This window comes from Sebastes fasciatus, chromosome 12, assembly GCF_043250625.1.
Source record: "Sebastes fasciatus isolate fSebFas1 chromosome 12, fSebFas1.pri, whole genome shotgun sequence".
In the NCBI taxonomy this organism is placed as follows: Eukaryota; Metazoa; Chordata; class Actinopteri; order Perciformes; family Sebastidae; genus Sebastes; species Sebastes fasciatus.
Genome location: NC_133806.1, coordinates 15094986 through 15109567, shown reverse-complemented (window position 1 = coordinate 15109567; position 14582 = coordinate 15094986). Strand labels below are relative to the sequence as shown.

At 43.1% G+C, this 14582-nt stretch overlaps 1 protein-coding gene across 3 annotated transcripts in view; it reads left to right on the top strand.

Moving 5' to 3' along the window:
• The window catches only part of prkcg (protein kinase C, gamma), a 36647-nt gene extending 22449 nt beyond the window's left edge, over positions 1 to 14198 (top strand). For all 3 annotated transcript variants that reach the window (XM_074653437.1, XM_074653438.1, XM_074653436.1), the window contains 15 exons: positions 254 to 285; positions 401 to 483; positions 1382 to 1493; positions 2996 to 3124; positions 3239 to 3395; positions 3743 to 3944; positions 4420 to 4617; positions 7050 to 7223; positions 7493 to 7584; positions 8031 to 8093; positions 8243 to 8381; positions 9469 to 9549; positions 9700 to 9807; positions 11138 to 11278; positions 12076 to 14198. In XM_074653437.1, coding sequence (XP_074509538.1) covers positions 254 to 285; positions 401 to 483; positions 1382 to 1493; positions 2996 to 3124; positions 3239 to 3395; positions 3743 to 3944; positions 4420 to 4617; positions 7050 to 7223; positions 7493 to 7584; positions 8031 to 8093; positions 8243 to 8381; positions 9469 to 9549; positions 9700 to 9807; positions 11138 to 11278; positions 12076 to 12237 — 1873 coding nt within the window. In that variant the 3' untranslated portion in view covers positions 12238 to 14198. The remainder of the gene's footprint in view (positions 1 to 253; positions 286 to 400; positions 484 to 1381; positions 1494 to 2995; positions 3125 to 3238; positions 3396 to 3742; positions 3945 to 4419; positions 4618 to 7049; positions 7224 to 7492; positions 7585 to 8030; positions 8094 to 8242; positions 8382 to 9468; positions 9550 to 9699; positions 9808 to 11137; positions 11279 to 12075) is intronic.
• Positions 14199 to 14582: the final 384 nt, after the last annotated feature.

The following is a 14582-nucleotide window of genomic DNA, read 5'->3' as shown; positions in this document are numbered from 1 at the left end:
CGAAAGACACTCAAACGTCACACATAATGACTTTGTTTTTCAAGTTGGTAGCCTCTAACACAGCTGGTGGTGTTTGTGCCTGCATGTCTGTTGTTAATACAGGATGGAATAATGCAACAGCACTATCGCTGTCTTGGCAGCGTAATCTATGCTCCTCTGGCTGGGGAACCGTCTCTGAAGCAAAATATTTCACTTTAAAGAAGTGTAGAGAAGATTGTATTTGTGTCTTAATCCATGTGTCTTTTTCACTCAGGGGCATCGGCAAACAGGGATTCCAATGTCAAGGTAAAGATAAACACGTTGTTATTGTGTTTTTCCACAGCATATAATCTTCTTAGATGTTTTTCTCAGGGTGACCGATTCATTTTTGAAGGATATTTTTCTCTGTGTTTTCCTGTAGTTTGCAGTTTCGTGGTCCACAAAAGATGTCACGAGTTTGTGACCTTCACTTGTCCCGGCTCTGTGGCGGGCCCCAAACCAGATGTGAGCATATGTGCCATTACTTCCACTTTTATTTTCTTCTTGTTTTCCATTTTAGTCAAGATTAAGCCATCCGCTCAGTGCCAAGGAACACATGTGCATGACTCACCCATCAATCCATGCAAGCTTGGCATTGCGTAGCCTTGTCCCATCTGTGACGTGTGCACTCATGACATGTCATCCTACAGTACAAGGCCTCAGAGATGCAGCGAGTTGGAGATAGAGAGTGGAAGAGATGTTGATAAGAGGGAGATTAGAGGGGCGCGAGAGCAACAGACTGCTCAGTCTTCCTCTCTGTGGCATATCTGAGGATTTCAGGGAGATTTGTCTTCACGTTTTTTCTTTCTGCCGCCAAAGAAACTGCCTCAGAAATTAGGTCATGGGGACCATGTGTGTGACTGTGTGACTGTGTGACTGTGTGACTGTGTGTGTTTGAGTGGGAAAAAAAGGATGAGCGAGTGAAAGGAACACACACAGAGGAGAAACAGGGTGACGGTGTTTTTAAATAGCGGCTCAGAGGGAAAACAGTTTGGGAGAAGGTGGTGTGTGGAGAGTAGTGGTGGTGGTGGTGGGGAGCTGCAGAGAGATAAAAATGATTCATCCCTCTCTGCACAGTATACACACTCATACACACACACACACACACACACACACACACACACACAGTCACGCGCAGCCTTGCCTAGATGCACTCTCATTTATATGTCCTCTCCCAGTGGAGAAATCTAATTGGTTTGTCCATGAATACCCCACTCAACATCTCTCCACTAATCATACTCACGCATGCATGTGTGTAAATGTGTGTGTGTGTGTTCACAGTGTCTTCCATGGTCACGCTGTGTGTGCGCGTATGTGTGTGTGTTTGTGTGTGTGTGTTCTCAATGTTTCTGTTGTGTTTCAGGACCTGAAGACTCAACACACATTTAAGGTCCAAACATACTCCAGTCCCACCTTCTGCGACCACTGCGGCTCGCTGCTGTACGGCCTCATACACCAGGGCATGAAATGTGGCTGTGAGTTTCCTCCACATATTATTATTAATCGTGTTGTGGGGATAAAAATATCAGTTCACACAGTCATGTTATTGGGACTCACCTCCCAGCTGGGGAAATGAAGCTGGTCCCGACAAAATTAGCCTCCGAAATTTAGAGTTGACTTTGTTAAGTTTGTGTTTGGGGTATTTTGGGAAATACGCTTATTCACTTTTTTTGCAGAGAATTAGATGAGGAGATTGGCAAACAGCGGATACTCCAGAAAGTAGCTATGCCTGGCTAAGAAATAGTTCACTATATAAACCCCCGTAAAACCACAACTAGTCAGTTTTTAAACCCACTAAACCAGGGCTGCCCAAAGTGGGGCCCAGCATAAGGTTCAATTTGGCCCACCAGATGTTTTTAGTGAATTTATTTAAAAAAATAATAATAATGATATAAATCTGTTTTACTTTTTTGTGAGGTAAAAAAAAGTTATTTAATTGTGTGGGATCCTTAATTATTAATTAGTTTTCATAATCTGAGCATGGCAGGCAGAGTGACACTTTGCGCAGGAAGTCAGTTTGGCACAAATTAAGTAAGAAAATACTGGAGAGGCAGAGACAGTGGCACAGGGACAAAATACATTTCAATTAAGGGAATTTGGAATCATAGTGCCATTTTGCATCTTAACATTACAATACAATATAATAGTGTTTGCTTTTGGCCCGTAGCCCAGCATTAAGTTTCAGTTTTAGCCCATAAACGGAAACGGTTTAGGCACTCCTGCACCAACCAAATGAGATATAACATGTTAATTTGTGAGCTTTAGAGTTACTGATAGACATTACCTTCAGACAGAGCCAGGCTAGCAGTCTCCCCCTCTTTCAAGTCTTTATGCTAAGCTAAGCTAACCAGCTGCTGGCTGTAGACTTATAAGTAAGGGATAATGTACAGCGAGCCGGTCATTGTTGTGAAGTAAACCCCGACAGGGCAGGTCATGCATCACCCTGAAGAGGTTTATTTCACAACAATGACCAGCTAACTGTACATTATCCTTAAAAATCAGAACTGCATCCATTGCAACGGTCTGTTATAAATGCATAACAGACCATAGAGCGCCTGTGCAAAGCCGTGTAATAATTACAGGTAAGACATGACAGTTGTATCAATCTTCCGATCTAACTTGACAAAAAAGCGAATTTGTGTATTTCTCAAAATGTGGAACTGTTCCTTTAAGGTTAGGTTTGGAGAGTGATGGATTACTATAATCAGGGTATTGATTAGGCATGTACGGGTTATGGTTAAGGTTAGGGTAGGTCAAAGGTCATTAAATATAAGTCAATGCAATATCCTAAAGTGGCAAAACAAGATGTGTGTGTGTATAAACATTTTTAAAGATTTTCTTTTTTGCATTTTGCTTTATTTGTCAGTGTGATAGACAGGAAACATTTTCTAAATTTTTTAACTATCTATTTATCTAATTACCATTTTTGGCACCTATGCATGTGTTTGTTTATACTTGTGCATCTTTGTACTGTGAGGTTGTGACATGAACGTCCATCGACGGTGTGAGACCAGTGTTCCCAGTCTCTGTGGCCAGGACCACACAGAGAAGAGAGGGAGGATCCACCTGACTGTCAGAGGAGAGAGTGAGGACGTCTTCGTCACAGGTGAGAGGACCAGCTGGATCATGGGGAGTGTTTTAAATCGGAAAAAAAGGGATTACACAGGTAATGAAGGCTTTCTCTCTCTCTGTGCTTTCTATTATTCTACTTTGTCTTCAGTGCGGGAGGCTCGTAACCTGATGCCCATGGATCCGAACGGCCTGTCAGACCCGTACGTTAAACTGAAATTGATTCCAGACCCGAAAAGCCACAGCAAACAGAAGACCAAGACCATCCGCTCGACGCTCAATCCCGTCTGGAATGAGAGTTTCACATTGTGAGTCCTTGTGAACTTTAATCCAAGGTGGAAAAAGTACATGGGTCTGGGACAAAATGTGCTTTAGGTAAAATAAATTGGAATTACCGAGTCATAAAAAAGACCCTGAAAGATAAAGATTAGAAGGTTGATGGTCCCCAAGTATATGCAGTTTATTTTACATCACCAGTGTTAATATTTCACCCTTTATTACCTTTGCTGATATTCAGTTGAAGTAAGATATTTTAAATCTGGTAAAAATAAGAAAAACCTGAATTTCCTTCTGTGTCTTTGTGCATTGTTGTGTTGCTTACAGCGTGAGCTAACTCTCCCCAGTGATTTTGAATGATTTATGTTTGTTTCTCCAGCTCAGTGCGCGGTCACCAGTGGGACCGGCGTCTGTCGGTGGAGGTGTGGGACTGGGACCGCACGTCTAGGAACGATTTCATGGGAGCGATGTCGTTCGGAGTGAGTGAGATCTTCAGGCGTCCTATCAGCGGCTGGTTCAAACTGCTGGCCCAGGATGAGGGAGAGTACTATAACATCCCAGTACCAGACCCGGACCTGGAGGTAGGAAACGTACTCTGGTACGAACAAAAAAGCCATCAGTTGGTCCTCATGTTGAACAAAAACTAATGACCATTTATCCTAAAGCCTTGGCCTTTATCAGCTTATAATTACCTAGTAATAAACAACAGCTGCCACTGCGCACACTGGGTCAGGATCTTGAACTGTCCCTCACTATTCTATCTATGGAAAAAAAACAAAAAACGCAGAAGATTTATGCCTGGTGTTGTCGCTATATAATTAGATGATAAATTATACTCCCTCCCTGTTGCACCCTGTCTCCACCAGGGTGCAGGATTGTTCTGCCTGACTGTAATCTAAAACGAGGGGTAGGAAGGACTTTTTGTCAGGTTTTGTGTGTGTGTGTGTGTGTGTGTGTGTGTGTACGTGTGTTTGTGTGTGTGTTTGTTTGTGTGTGTGTGTGTGCTGGACTGCATCCAAGCATTCATCTCTCAATCCTCCTACTACGATTCTCCAGGAGCCACAGCCAGACGGCACAACACCCTCTCTGCCTCAGGCGCTACCTGCTTCGCTGTCTGAGTCGTTCCCTGCGGCCCTGTCCCCGACCCCTGTACCGTCCTGCCCGCCGGTGCACATCCCCGGACCTGCCAAAGTTAAAGTGGGCATCCTCGACTTCAACTTCCTCATGGTTTTGGGCAAAGGCAGCTTTGGCAAGGTAAACACAGCAGCCGCTGAGATAAAATGTCATCTTCTCTAAATACAATCTGCTCCAGCAGCTGTAAGTGATACCAAAGAGGCTGAAAACAACAAAGATTGCTCCTTGCTTTAAACATTTTCTTCTATTGATGGACCTGACCTTCAAGTGGCATTTCATACAGCAGCTCCAAAAAAACTCTTTCTTACTAACATGCTCATTGTCTCTTCCTACTGCTGCCAAATGATTCATTTAACCCCTGGCTTCTTCTGTGCTGTCAGCAGTCGTGAGCTCAGGCTGGCTGGCTTCCTACATGCCACACAGTCCTCCTGGAGGTGTTCATTTCAAGGGAGCCTCTGCTCTCCATTTTCTCTTTAATTCCCCAGTAGATGAGGCATAATGAAGAGAGTGGAGTTTTGAGTCCTGCGTCCTCCTCCTCTGAAATCCCCCCTGTGCTGTTTCATAACTGTCAGAGGAGAGTCTACAGAGGACAGGAGAAATAGACTCGACTTACGTAAGATGTGAGAAAAAAAAAAGACGACCCGAGAAAGGAGAGACAGACCCCGGGGCTGCTGAGTGAGGGGAAGTGAGACAGAGATAGAGAGGATTACTGTGCTGGGAAATGTGACAAAATGACCAAAAGGAAGTGGGATAACAAGAGCGGAAAAGAGGAAAAAGTAGTAAGATTTGTAATATTCTGAAGGGTGATGAGTCCCATTTTTCTGCGGGTTAGTTTGAAACCACGGGGAAGAGCAGGAGACAAGATCACAGAGGACAGCTGGATTTCTCTCAGACTGGCAGTTCATCAATAGTACTGCACACGCATATACATGCACAGCCTTCTTCAGAGGACCCTCTGTGTAGTCGCGTTGATTTCTGAAAAGTGACACCATGTAATTTCCTCTACTCTTCTCCACTATTTGAAAGTAAAATGAGATCCTTTATCCCCACTAGGCGCTGCAGGTCGGCCAGACAATTTAAAAACAGTGTTGTTGTCAGCACTTCTCCAGTGCTCTCTCTTGACCATATCTTTCCCATGAACTGCAGTAACCCGGGTCATGTGGCTCCCATTGTCGAAAATTATAGCATCATTAGCTTTTCAGAACAACCCGCTAGCAGCCAATTTCACAGGAGTGAGAAAATAGCCGCTGAATGTGTTTTTAATGTCTGATAAAAACACGAGACCCGCTTCTCCTTTTTCATTATGACGTTAACGTGACTTGAAATCTTCGGGCGCGGAGCAGTTTTAATTAAACATTGCTTCAGTTATTTCACCATGTCGGGGTAAATGTGCACAGTGCTGAACTTGCTTAAGCATCTGTTCGTATAATGTGATATAATTTCTATTTGTCTCTTGCACTATTTCTCTTTCTTACCAGTACAGGCATTTTTAAATGTGGAAACTTTATACGTCCTGGCTTAGCATGACACTTAAACCTGCAGGGGGGCAGAACGTTTTTGGCATCATTGGTCAAAAATTCCATAATAAACTCTCAGCATATTGTAATTCAAGTGTTCTGAGAAAACTAGACTTCTGCACCTCCTCATGGATCTGTTTTCAGGCTTTAAAAAAACATCTTGTAGTACTGTTTAGCTGTAAAATGAGAAAGTTTGCTCCGGCTGGTGGGCAGTGCTTAGTATTTCCTCAACTGATCTCAACATGGCTGCTGGGTCACAAACTTTCTCATTTTACAGCTAAACAGTACACTACAAGATGATTCTGAAAACATTTGAGGAGAGAAATAAACATTACAGTAACAGAATATTGATTAATATTTGATCAGCGCTGCCTAGTTTGACCATTTGATCAGAGTTTGTGAGTGATTGACAGCTGCTCAGAGACGGCAGGCTCCAGCTCGGCTCTGATTAGTTTTCTTCCTCCGGTCTGTGAAATCTTGCAGATGCCATTAGGAGCACCTGAGGACACCGGAATACACAGAGGCACATGATTTTTTTTTCTCAGATTACCTCATTACCTCTCGTGCACTACTGTCAGGATATAGTGACTGTTTTATAAAAAGAACAAATCATATTTGCTCTAATTCTACCCACTGCAGCTTTAATGTCATGCACAGCATGTTGCAAATGTGCCTCAAAAGCACATCATTTTTTATTAAAACAGCAGAACTAGTTTCCTCCTAACTAGAGCAGCATGTTACTCATAACACAATGACCTAAAAAATGTTCAGTGCTGGCAGCATTACAGTACATGCATATTTCTATCTAGAGCTAGAAGTGAAGCCTGAGTGAGAGATGCGTTAAGGACTTTTTTGAAAAAGTGAATTTGGAATTAAAAAATGCTCTTTTAGCAGACAGTGGGTGTAGTGTATAAATAAACACTGTGTTTATTTATGGACCCCAGCAGGTTGAAGATGTGCAGCAGTAGCTGCTTTAAAATTCTTCTTCTTTTGTTGTTACAGTAGCTTTCCACTCCTTTCTCTGTCTCCGTGCAGGTGCTGCTGGCGGAGGAGCGAGGCAGCGAGCGTCTGTTCGCTGTCAAAGTGTTGAAGAAAGACGTTCTCTTCCAGGACGAAGACACGGAGAGCGCCATGGTGGAGAGGAGGGTTCTGGCGCTATCCTCTCGCCCTCACTTCCTCACATCGCTCTACTGCGCCTTCCAGACTGAGGTGTGTGTACAGTAGGTCTGTGTGTAGCGGGGATACGAGATCCTAAATGAACCATATTAAATTGTCCATAAACCTGCCTGACATTTTGGCTCCCAGGAGTTCCTTCAGCAAAGGCTGCCTGAGAATTCTGATTAATAAATTAAATAATTAGTTTGCTTTCTTTAACAAGGTCCTTGGTCCTGAAGGAGGTTTTAACAGATTGCTTTTTAATTTGGACAAGAGGTGATTATGTACGTAGAGTGTGTATATGTGTGCGTGTGTTTCTGCAGGACCGTCTGTATTATGTGATGGAATACGTCGACGGAGGAGACCTGATGTTTCACATTCAGATAGTCGGCAAGTTCAAAGAGGCTCACGCAGCGTATGTAGTCCAAAAGCTCTTTTCTTTTACCTTTAATCACCTACAGCGTCTCATTTCCTGCCTTTCTTTTATCCTCTGTTCCTTTACATACACACTCGTCTCTTATAGCTTTGTTCATTATTTCTGGTGACTCATAGAAAAGTCATCAACTCAAGTACCAGCCTTCTTCTCTTTCCTCCTCCCACTAATCTCATCTTTTCATCTACATTTTCCCTCCCCCCGGCTGTTCGTCTAATCAATAATCTTTGATCAATCATCTAAAACGAATTCTTACCCTGTTGCTCATTTCCAGCTCTCTTTCTTCATCTTCTTGCCTTTCATCTATTCGGTTTCTCTCCCTTTCATCACCCTCTTGAGCTCCCTTCTCTCTCCTTGCTGGCCAATTTTCTGAAAGATAAAGCAACCAGTAGTTAACCCCCTCCTCCTTCTCTTCTGTCTCCCTCCAGGTTTTACGGAGCGGAGATAGCGGCCGGCCTCTTCTTCCTCCACAGCAAAGGCATCATCTACAGGTAGAGAAGTGGGCTGCTCATCTAACGTGGCCTGGTTTGGCGCTCTCACTGCACACAGACGTGACACAGATTCATCACGTCTTTTGTAGCCGAAGATGTTATCTATCAAAATGATTCATACCTGTGTGATCCGTCTCCTCCTTTCTCAGAGATCTAAAGCTGGATAATGTGCTGCTCGACAGCGAGGGACACATAAAGATAGCCGACTTCGGGATGTGCAGGGAGGGCATGTTAGAAGGCGACACCACGCGCACCTTCTGCGGCACTCCCGACTACATCGCCCCTGAGGTACGCCGACCCCCTGCTCTCACGTCGTGGTCCAGACTAACTCCTGAACTTCCCCCATTTGTTCCCTCATTTCCTCTCTTTTCACTCCTGTCTTCCCCTCTTCGTTTGCTTGACCTGTTTCTGCAGCGCTGCGAGACGGCGAGTTGCTTCGCTGCAGCTCCTCTCGTCTCCTCCGTCCTCTCTGACCTTGTCAGCATTTTTGAATAATTAACTTCACATGATTCAGTTAGCAGTGGTGTGTGCTTGTACTATGAGAAATCCCGATTGTCCTTCAGGGACCTTGTGTTACCAGTTTTCCTTTTTCTTACTGCAACTGACTTAAGGTGATTAACTCTCCTGAGAAAAACGCAAACCCCTGAAAACTAAACTCAAAAGGTTTTTTCTCAACAATGATGATGATGCAAATTTCAGCCTGAAAAGGTGGTTTTGCTTGACACCCTTTTGAAATGCTAAATATCATAACTGCATGCTGTATAGTTGTTTGATATATATGTGTGTTCATTTCTGTGTTAAGTAATCATAAATAAATACAATTCAGAGAAAGAGTGAAGGAGATATGCAGCTTGCTTGCTTTGTGGACTTGTAGCAGAAAGAGAGAGAGAGAGAGAGAAGAAGTGACTGTTGTGAACGTCTTTGATATTGTAAACCTTGCTGCTATGGTACCCCTGGGTATTGACTCTCTTATGTAAACACCCATTGATTCTCCTGCATCTGCCATTTTGGAAGAGATACAATATATTTCCCCAGGGGCTGGGAATTGTTCCCTTGTGCTCCCCCCATCCTGCACACACACACACACACACACACACACACACACACAAACAGGGGAAACAAACAAACACACATGTGCAGACAAACACAAACACACAAATCCAAAGTCATGTGTAGATTATTTCTGAGCTCATTCATACATTTACCATCCCTAATGCCATACATTCCCTTTCGTCTCTGATAGCTGCGTATCATCCGAGCAGCCCACTGCTACTACTGCGCTTTCTCTCACTCTCCCCGTCTTCTTTCTACTGACTTATCTCCACTCTGCAATTATTCCCCTTTATTTCCTCTCCTGTTCTCTCCATCCTTTCAGATTGTGGCGTATCAGCCCTATGGTAAAGCAGTGGACTGGTGGTCCTATGGCGTACTGCTGTATGAAATGCTGGCAGGACAGGTAACACTCAGCTTAATCCCAACAATAGAGACACTTAAGCCTCCGGTGCTCGTCCTTTGTAATCACTTCAAAAGACTTTCAAGAGAACTTTAATTTCAATATATTTGGTTGCTCTCTCTTTGTTCTTCTCTCTGTGTCTTGTCCCTCCAGCCACCATTTGACGGTATAGACGAGGATGAGCTGTTTCAGTCCATCATGGAGCAGAGTGTGGTGTACCCGAAAAGTCTCAGTCGTGAAGCTGTCGCTATCTGCAAGGGAGTAAGCCGCCATTCTTCTGACTTATATAACTTTTAGCTCGCAGACAATTAAGATAATTGCACATGAAATTACTTCATATTACATTTATAAAATATATCTAACTATAAAGCGAGGAATCTCTGTCTGTCTGTCTGTTTGTCTGTTTGGCTGCGTGTCCTTTGCATATCTCAATAACTGATTATCCGATCTACTTTACACTTGCTGCGTGTATTGCTGGGGACCCCATGGAGTGCTTTGTCGAATTTGGTGCAAATTGGACACACGACACGTTTATTATTAATAAACTTTGAATAAACAAGTTCACTGCTGTTCACTTTTTCTGCTGGATTCTGGATATATCATGCTAACGCTACATGAATGCTGGATAAACGAACCGGCACGAGCCCCCGACAATGCTGCATGCAGCAATACCGGGAGGCTACCGGGAGCCAAGTAATCGGCTCGTTCCGAAGGGCCACGCCACGAACTGGCACTGCACTTATCTAAATAAATACAGTAAAGCACATTGTTGACTACTTAAAGGAATAATTCAAAATTTTAGGAAATACGCTTATTGCCGAGAGTCAGATGAGAAGATCGATACCACTCTCATATCTGTTTGTTGAATATGAAGCTAGAGTCAGCAGCCATTAGCTTAGCTTAGCATAGAGACTGGAAACAGGGGGAGACTGCTAGCCTGGCTCTGTCTGAAGGTAACAAAATCCTCCTTCCAGCACCTCTAAACCTCACTAATTAACACGTTATATCTTGTTTGTTTAATATGTACAGAACATTTTTGTGGGTTTAAATAAGTGTTTTGTCCCAGCACTACTTCTTGTCCGGGTGCAGTGACTTCCTGGAGTCTTGTTGCCATGAAATACTCCCACACATAAACCTCCTTAAAACCATAAATTGTATTTTTTACACTTTGGTTTCTGTAAGGATTAAACAAACAAGATACAAAATGTTAATTAGTGGGCTTTAGATGTGCTAGTTGGTAAATTGTGTTACCTTCGGACAGAGCCAGGCTAGCTGTTTCCCCCTGTTTCCAGTCTTTATGCTAAGCTAAGCTAACAGGCTTCTGGCTGTAGCTTCATATTTACACTACAGGCGAGAGTGGTATTGATCTTCTCATCTAACTCTCAGCAAGAAAGTGAATAATATAAATGAATATATAAATAAGAAACATTTTATAAAATGACATAATATAATGTTTAAAATACATGTGACTAATATTTAAAGCTTACCTTGCACATGGTTGACTAAGACAAGCAGAGCAGATATAATTCACCTGTATTTACCACAATATTTGCCTTCTCTTTTTCCTTCCCTTTCTTCACTCTGTTCCAAGCTTCTGACGAAGCACCCGGCCAAGCGTTTGGGTGGAGGAGAGGATGCAGAGAGAGAAATCAAGGAGCATCCGTTCTTCCGCTGGATTGACTGGGACCGTCTGGAGAGACTGGAGATCCAGGCTCCCTTCAAACCCAGAACTGTCAGTTGAACAGATGGACTTCAGACTCTACAGACTCATCTTTCTTTCTTTCTCTCTTTCTTTCATGTCACTCTCTTCCTTCCTCTTCCTCTCTCAGTCTCTGTCTCTCCGAGGACACTTTTAGGGAATTGAAGCTGTCTTTCTTCCATCTGTCTCCTCTCTCTCAAACTCCCACGCTTTCCCTCATTTCTCTGCATGCTTCCTCTCTCAGCCGTCCTCATTGTGTTTGGCCATTTCATCCCCTCTTCCTCTATCTGTTCAAATGGCGTTATCCATCCCTCCCTCTTCCCATTCCCCCTCTCTTTTCTCTCTTTCCTCACCTCCACTGGTTCCCAGAGATGGGCTTTGAGCGCTTGGGAACAGACAGTCCAGTCATAACAGACAGGAACCCCCTGACCTTGGGGTCCTGCCTACTCCTCCCATATGCAAATGTCTGTCATCATTAGCCCGCCACGCGCCGGTTTGCGGCCCCACTGGCCAACGGTGAGGTGTGCTTTGAGTGAGCTGAGTATGCTCAGGGGTTAGAGGCCAAGCCCATTAGCCAAATGATATTCATATCATCCAGCAGAACGGCTGTCAAGGAGCAGGAAAGGAGACGTGAGCAGCTTTCCTCCTACAGTAGGTGTGGTAGCGAGCTCCTTAGAGAGAAAACCAGAGTGTGGGTGAGAAAACGAGATACGTTGGTGGAGCCTTTTTTATAATTTGGCTTCTTTTATGTCTTTTTTCAGGACAAAGATGATTAGTATTAATCACGAATGTGCGGACATGCATGCTAATCTTCTACTTCTCTTCATCAGGGTGGGAGGAAAGGTGAAAACTTCGACAAGTTCTTCACAGCAGCTCCATCAGCGCTCACTCCCTCTGATCCGGATATAATGGCAGCCATCGACCAGGAAGACTTCCAGGACTTCACCTTCCAAAACTCAGACTTTGCCCCCTCGCCTCTCACCGCCATTTGAAAACGGCTGCTCCAACGACCCCTCCGAGTGCACTCTGTTAATCCCCATAATAGTAGTTTTATAACAAAGAATTTCAACATGAGAACTAGCATCTGACGTTTACATGAAAATGCCAAGACACCTTTCTATTCATGCACTCTCTTTGATGTGTATTATATCCTGATAGTCACAGAATATGTTGCAGCAATGCAAACAAAGCCAGTATTATACTGTAGATTTCCATCCCTTAACTTGATATAAGAGTAGTATGAACAGGAGAAATCTTTTGCATGCAGTGTTTTTAGACTGAATCCCTTTGACACGCTAGTTTTCTATAGCTAGTATAGATTATCCAAGAAGATATGATGTAGCTGTGTAACTTTACAACCAATTTATTTATTTCAAACATTTTTTCCATTACTATGATTCGAATCATCTTGTGTTGTGAGAAGCTATATTTCGCAAAACAATTACAAGTTTTCTCATACAGCTCTACAGGGCACATAGCAGGGCAGAACAAGTCACTCTTTAATCAGTTTGTAGTTCACACACATGAATACAAATGTTTGTTAGCAAATCAAATACTACATTTATACACAGTACAATAATGAGCATCAGAAGCACTGTAATGTTATTTATCTCACTCTATTTGTGTGTGAGTGTTGACACTTTGACTCCTCTGGCCTGGCCCGACCTCTCAGTTTAACGCCACACCGGTGACCTCAGATGACCTGCTGAGATACTGAAACAACTCAGCGGTCTCAATGTGACAGTGACTGTAGGCTGCAGTCCTCACCACACACACACTCTGCCCGACTATCATCACTGGGAGGAAGTCCTCTCATCACTGCCTCAGTTTGGGCTGTATCATTTTTTATTCACCTGATTTTTTTCCTCTGTTATTCTTGAGCCAACTGTGAGCCTTTCTGCTCTGCAATACACACTATCTGTGCTCCTTAATGACGTCCAGCAACTGCACTGAAATATGTATTTTCACTCCGAGAAAAGATGCCACTTAATGATGTTTTCAAGAAGTACTTTATTATTTTGGTGGTGTATACCATAAAGCTTATTGCTGTGTAATGACGTCCTCACAGCATTGATCAGGCGTAATTAAAAGCGAGGCTCACTGGGACTGTTCAATACATGGAAAATAATAGCAGCGCTGTCATTAAACCCTATCTGAGCAAGGCAGGTGGCTGCACACACACAGTTTAATATTCCCATCTCACAAAGCCGGAATCTGTTTTCTTTAAAGCATCCTTATTGATTTTTTTGTTTACATTCTATGTCAGCGTAATGATAATTATAACCATCTCTCTTTTGTGTGTGTCCCTTTAAACGTGGCCAACTGTGAAAGGTCGGAGCAGTTCATCTGATCGCCTCGGCTCCGTTTGAGTTGAGGTCAAATGTCACAACACGCAATACTCCAACACAATAGACAATACGATCAATAATATATAATACAATAGATAATTTATGCATCTGTTAGTTGAGTTACCTTCTGTTTTTATCTGCTGGAAAAAAAAAACGTTGAAATAAACTTAATGAAAAAATCATGAAACGAGCTCAAAGTGAAGTGTTTCATTCTGTGATTTTAGTGCAAAGCGGCTGAGAAACAAACATGCACAGCTCTCTCTCTCGCTTTGTCTCCTCCTCACGCCTCTCTCTGTCACGCTCACTCCCTCTGCCTCACTTTCACACATACTCACACTCAAAAGTGCAATCTCAAGCATGTGCACACACACACTCTTACACACTCACACACAGAGAAGATGCTGACCCCTCTATTTACTGTGATACTGTAGTTGTCGAACCAGCAAAACCACCTCTCAGGCATCTCACTTTCGCTCCCTCCTCCTCCTCTTCTGAAGCACTCACACCTCCTCCACCCTTCATCCCCGCCCCCCCTCCAGCATCATGATGGGACTAATATCCCCATAGAGATCTGAGTTATAACAAGTTGACCTTCACATTAAAATCTCATCAACTTCCCATCTCCCTCTCTGCCTCCCTCTCCTCCTCTCTATCTGCCCTTCATCGCTCTTCTTCTCCGGTTGTCTTTTCTGTCAGTGCTGACTGTAAATGCTGTAATGCATTGTTTTATGTCACTCTGTAAATCATTTTGTCAGAGTTTATTATTGTTGCTGTTATCTTTGATACGAGCGTCGTGTCTTATCTTGTCTTGACCTCTGTATCAATATTATGATCTGTTTTACACTTATACATTATCTCTTTATGGTGTTCTGGCAGTGGAAGAGTTTTCTCACATTTTAATTTTACAATTACATCCCATTTTTGACAATAAAACACAGCTTTTGTGTTGCTATAATTCTAAAAAAAACGTCACTAAGCATGTCAAGAAA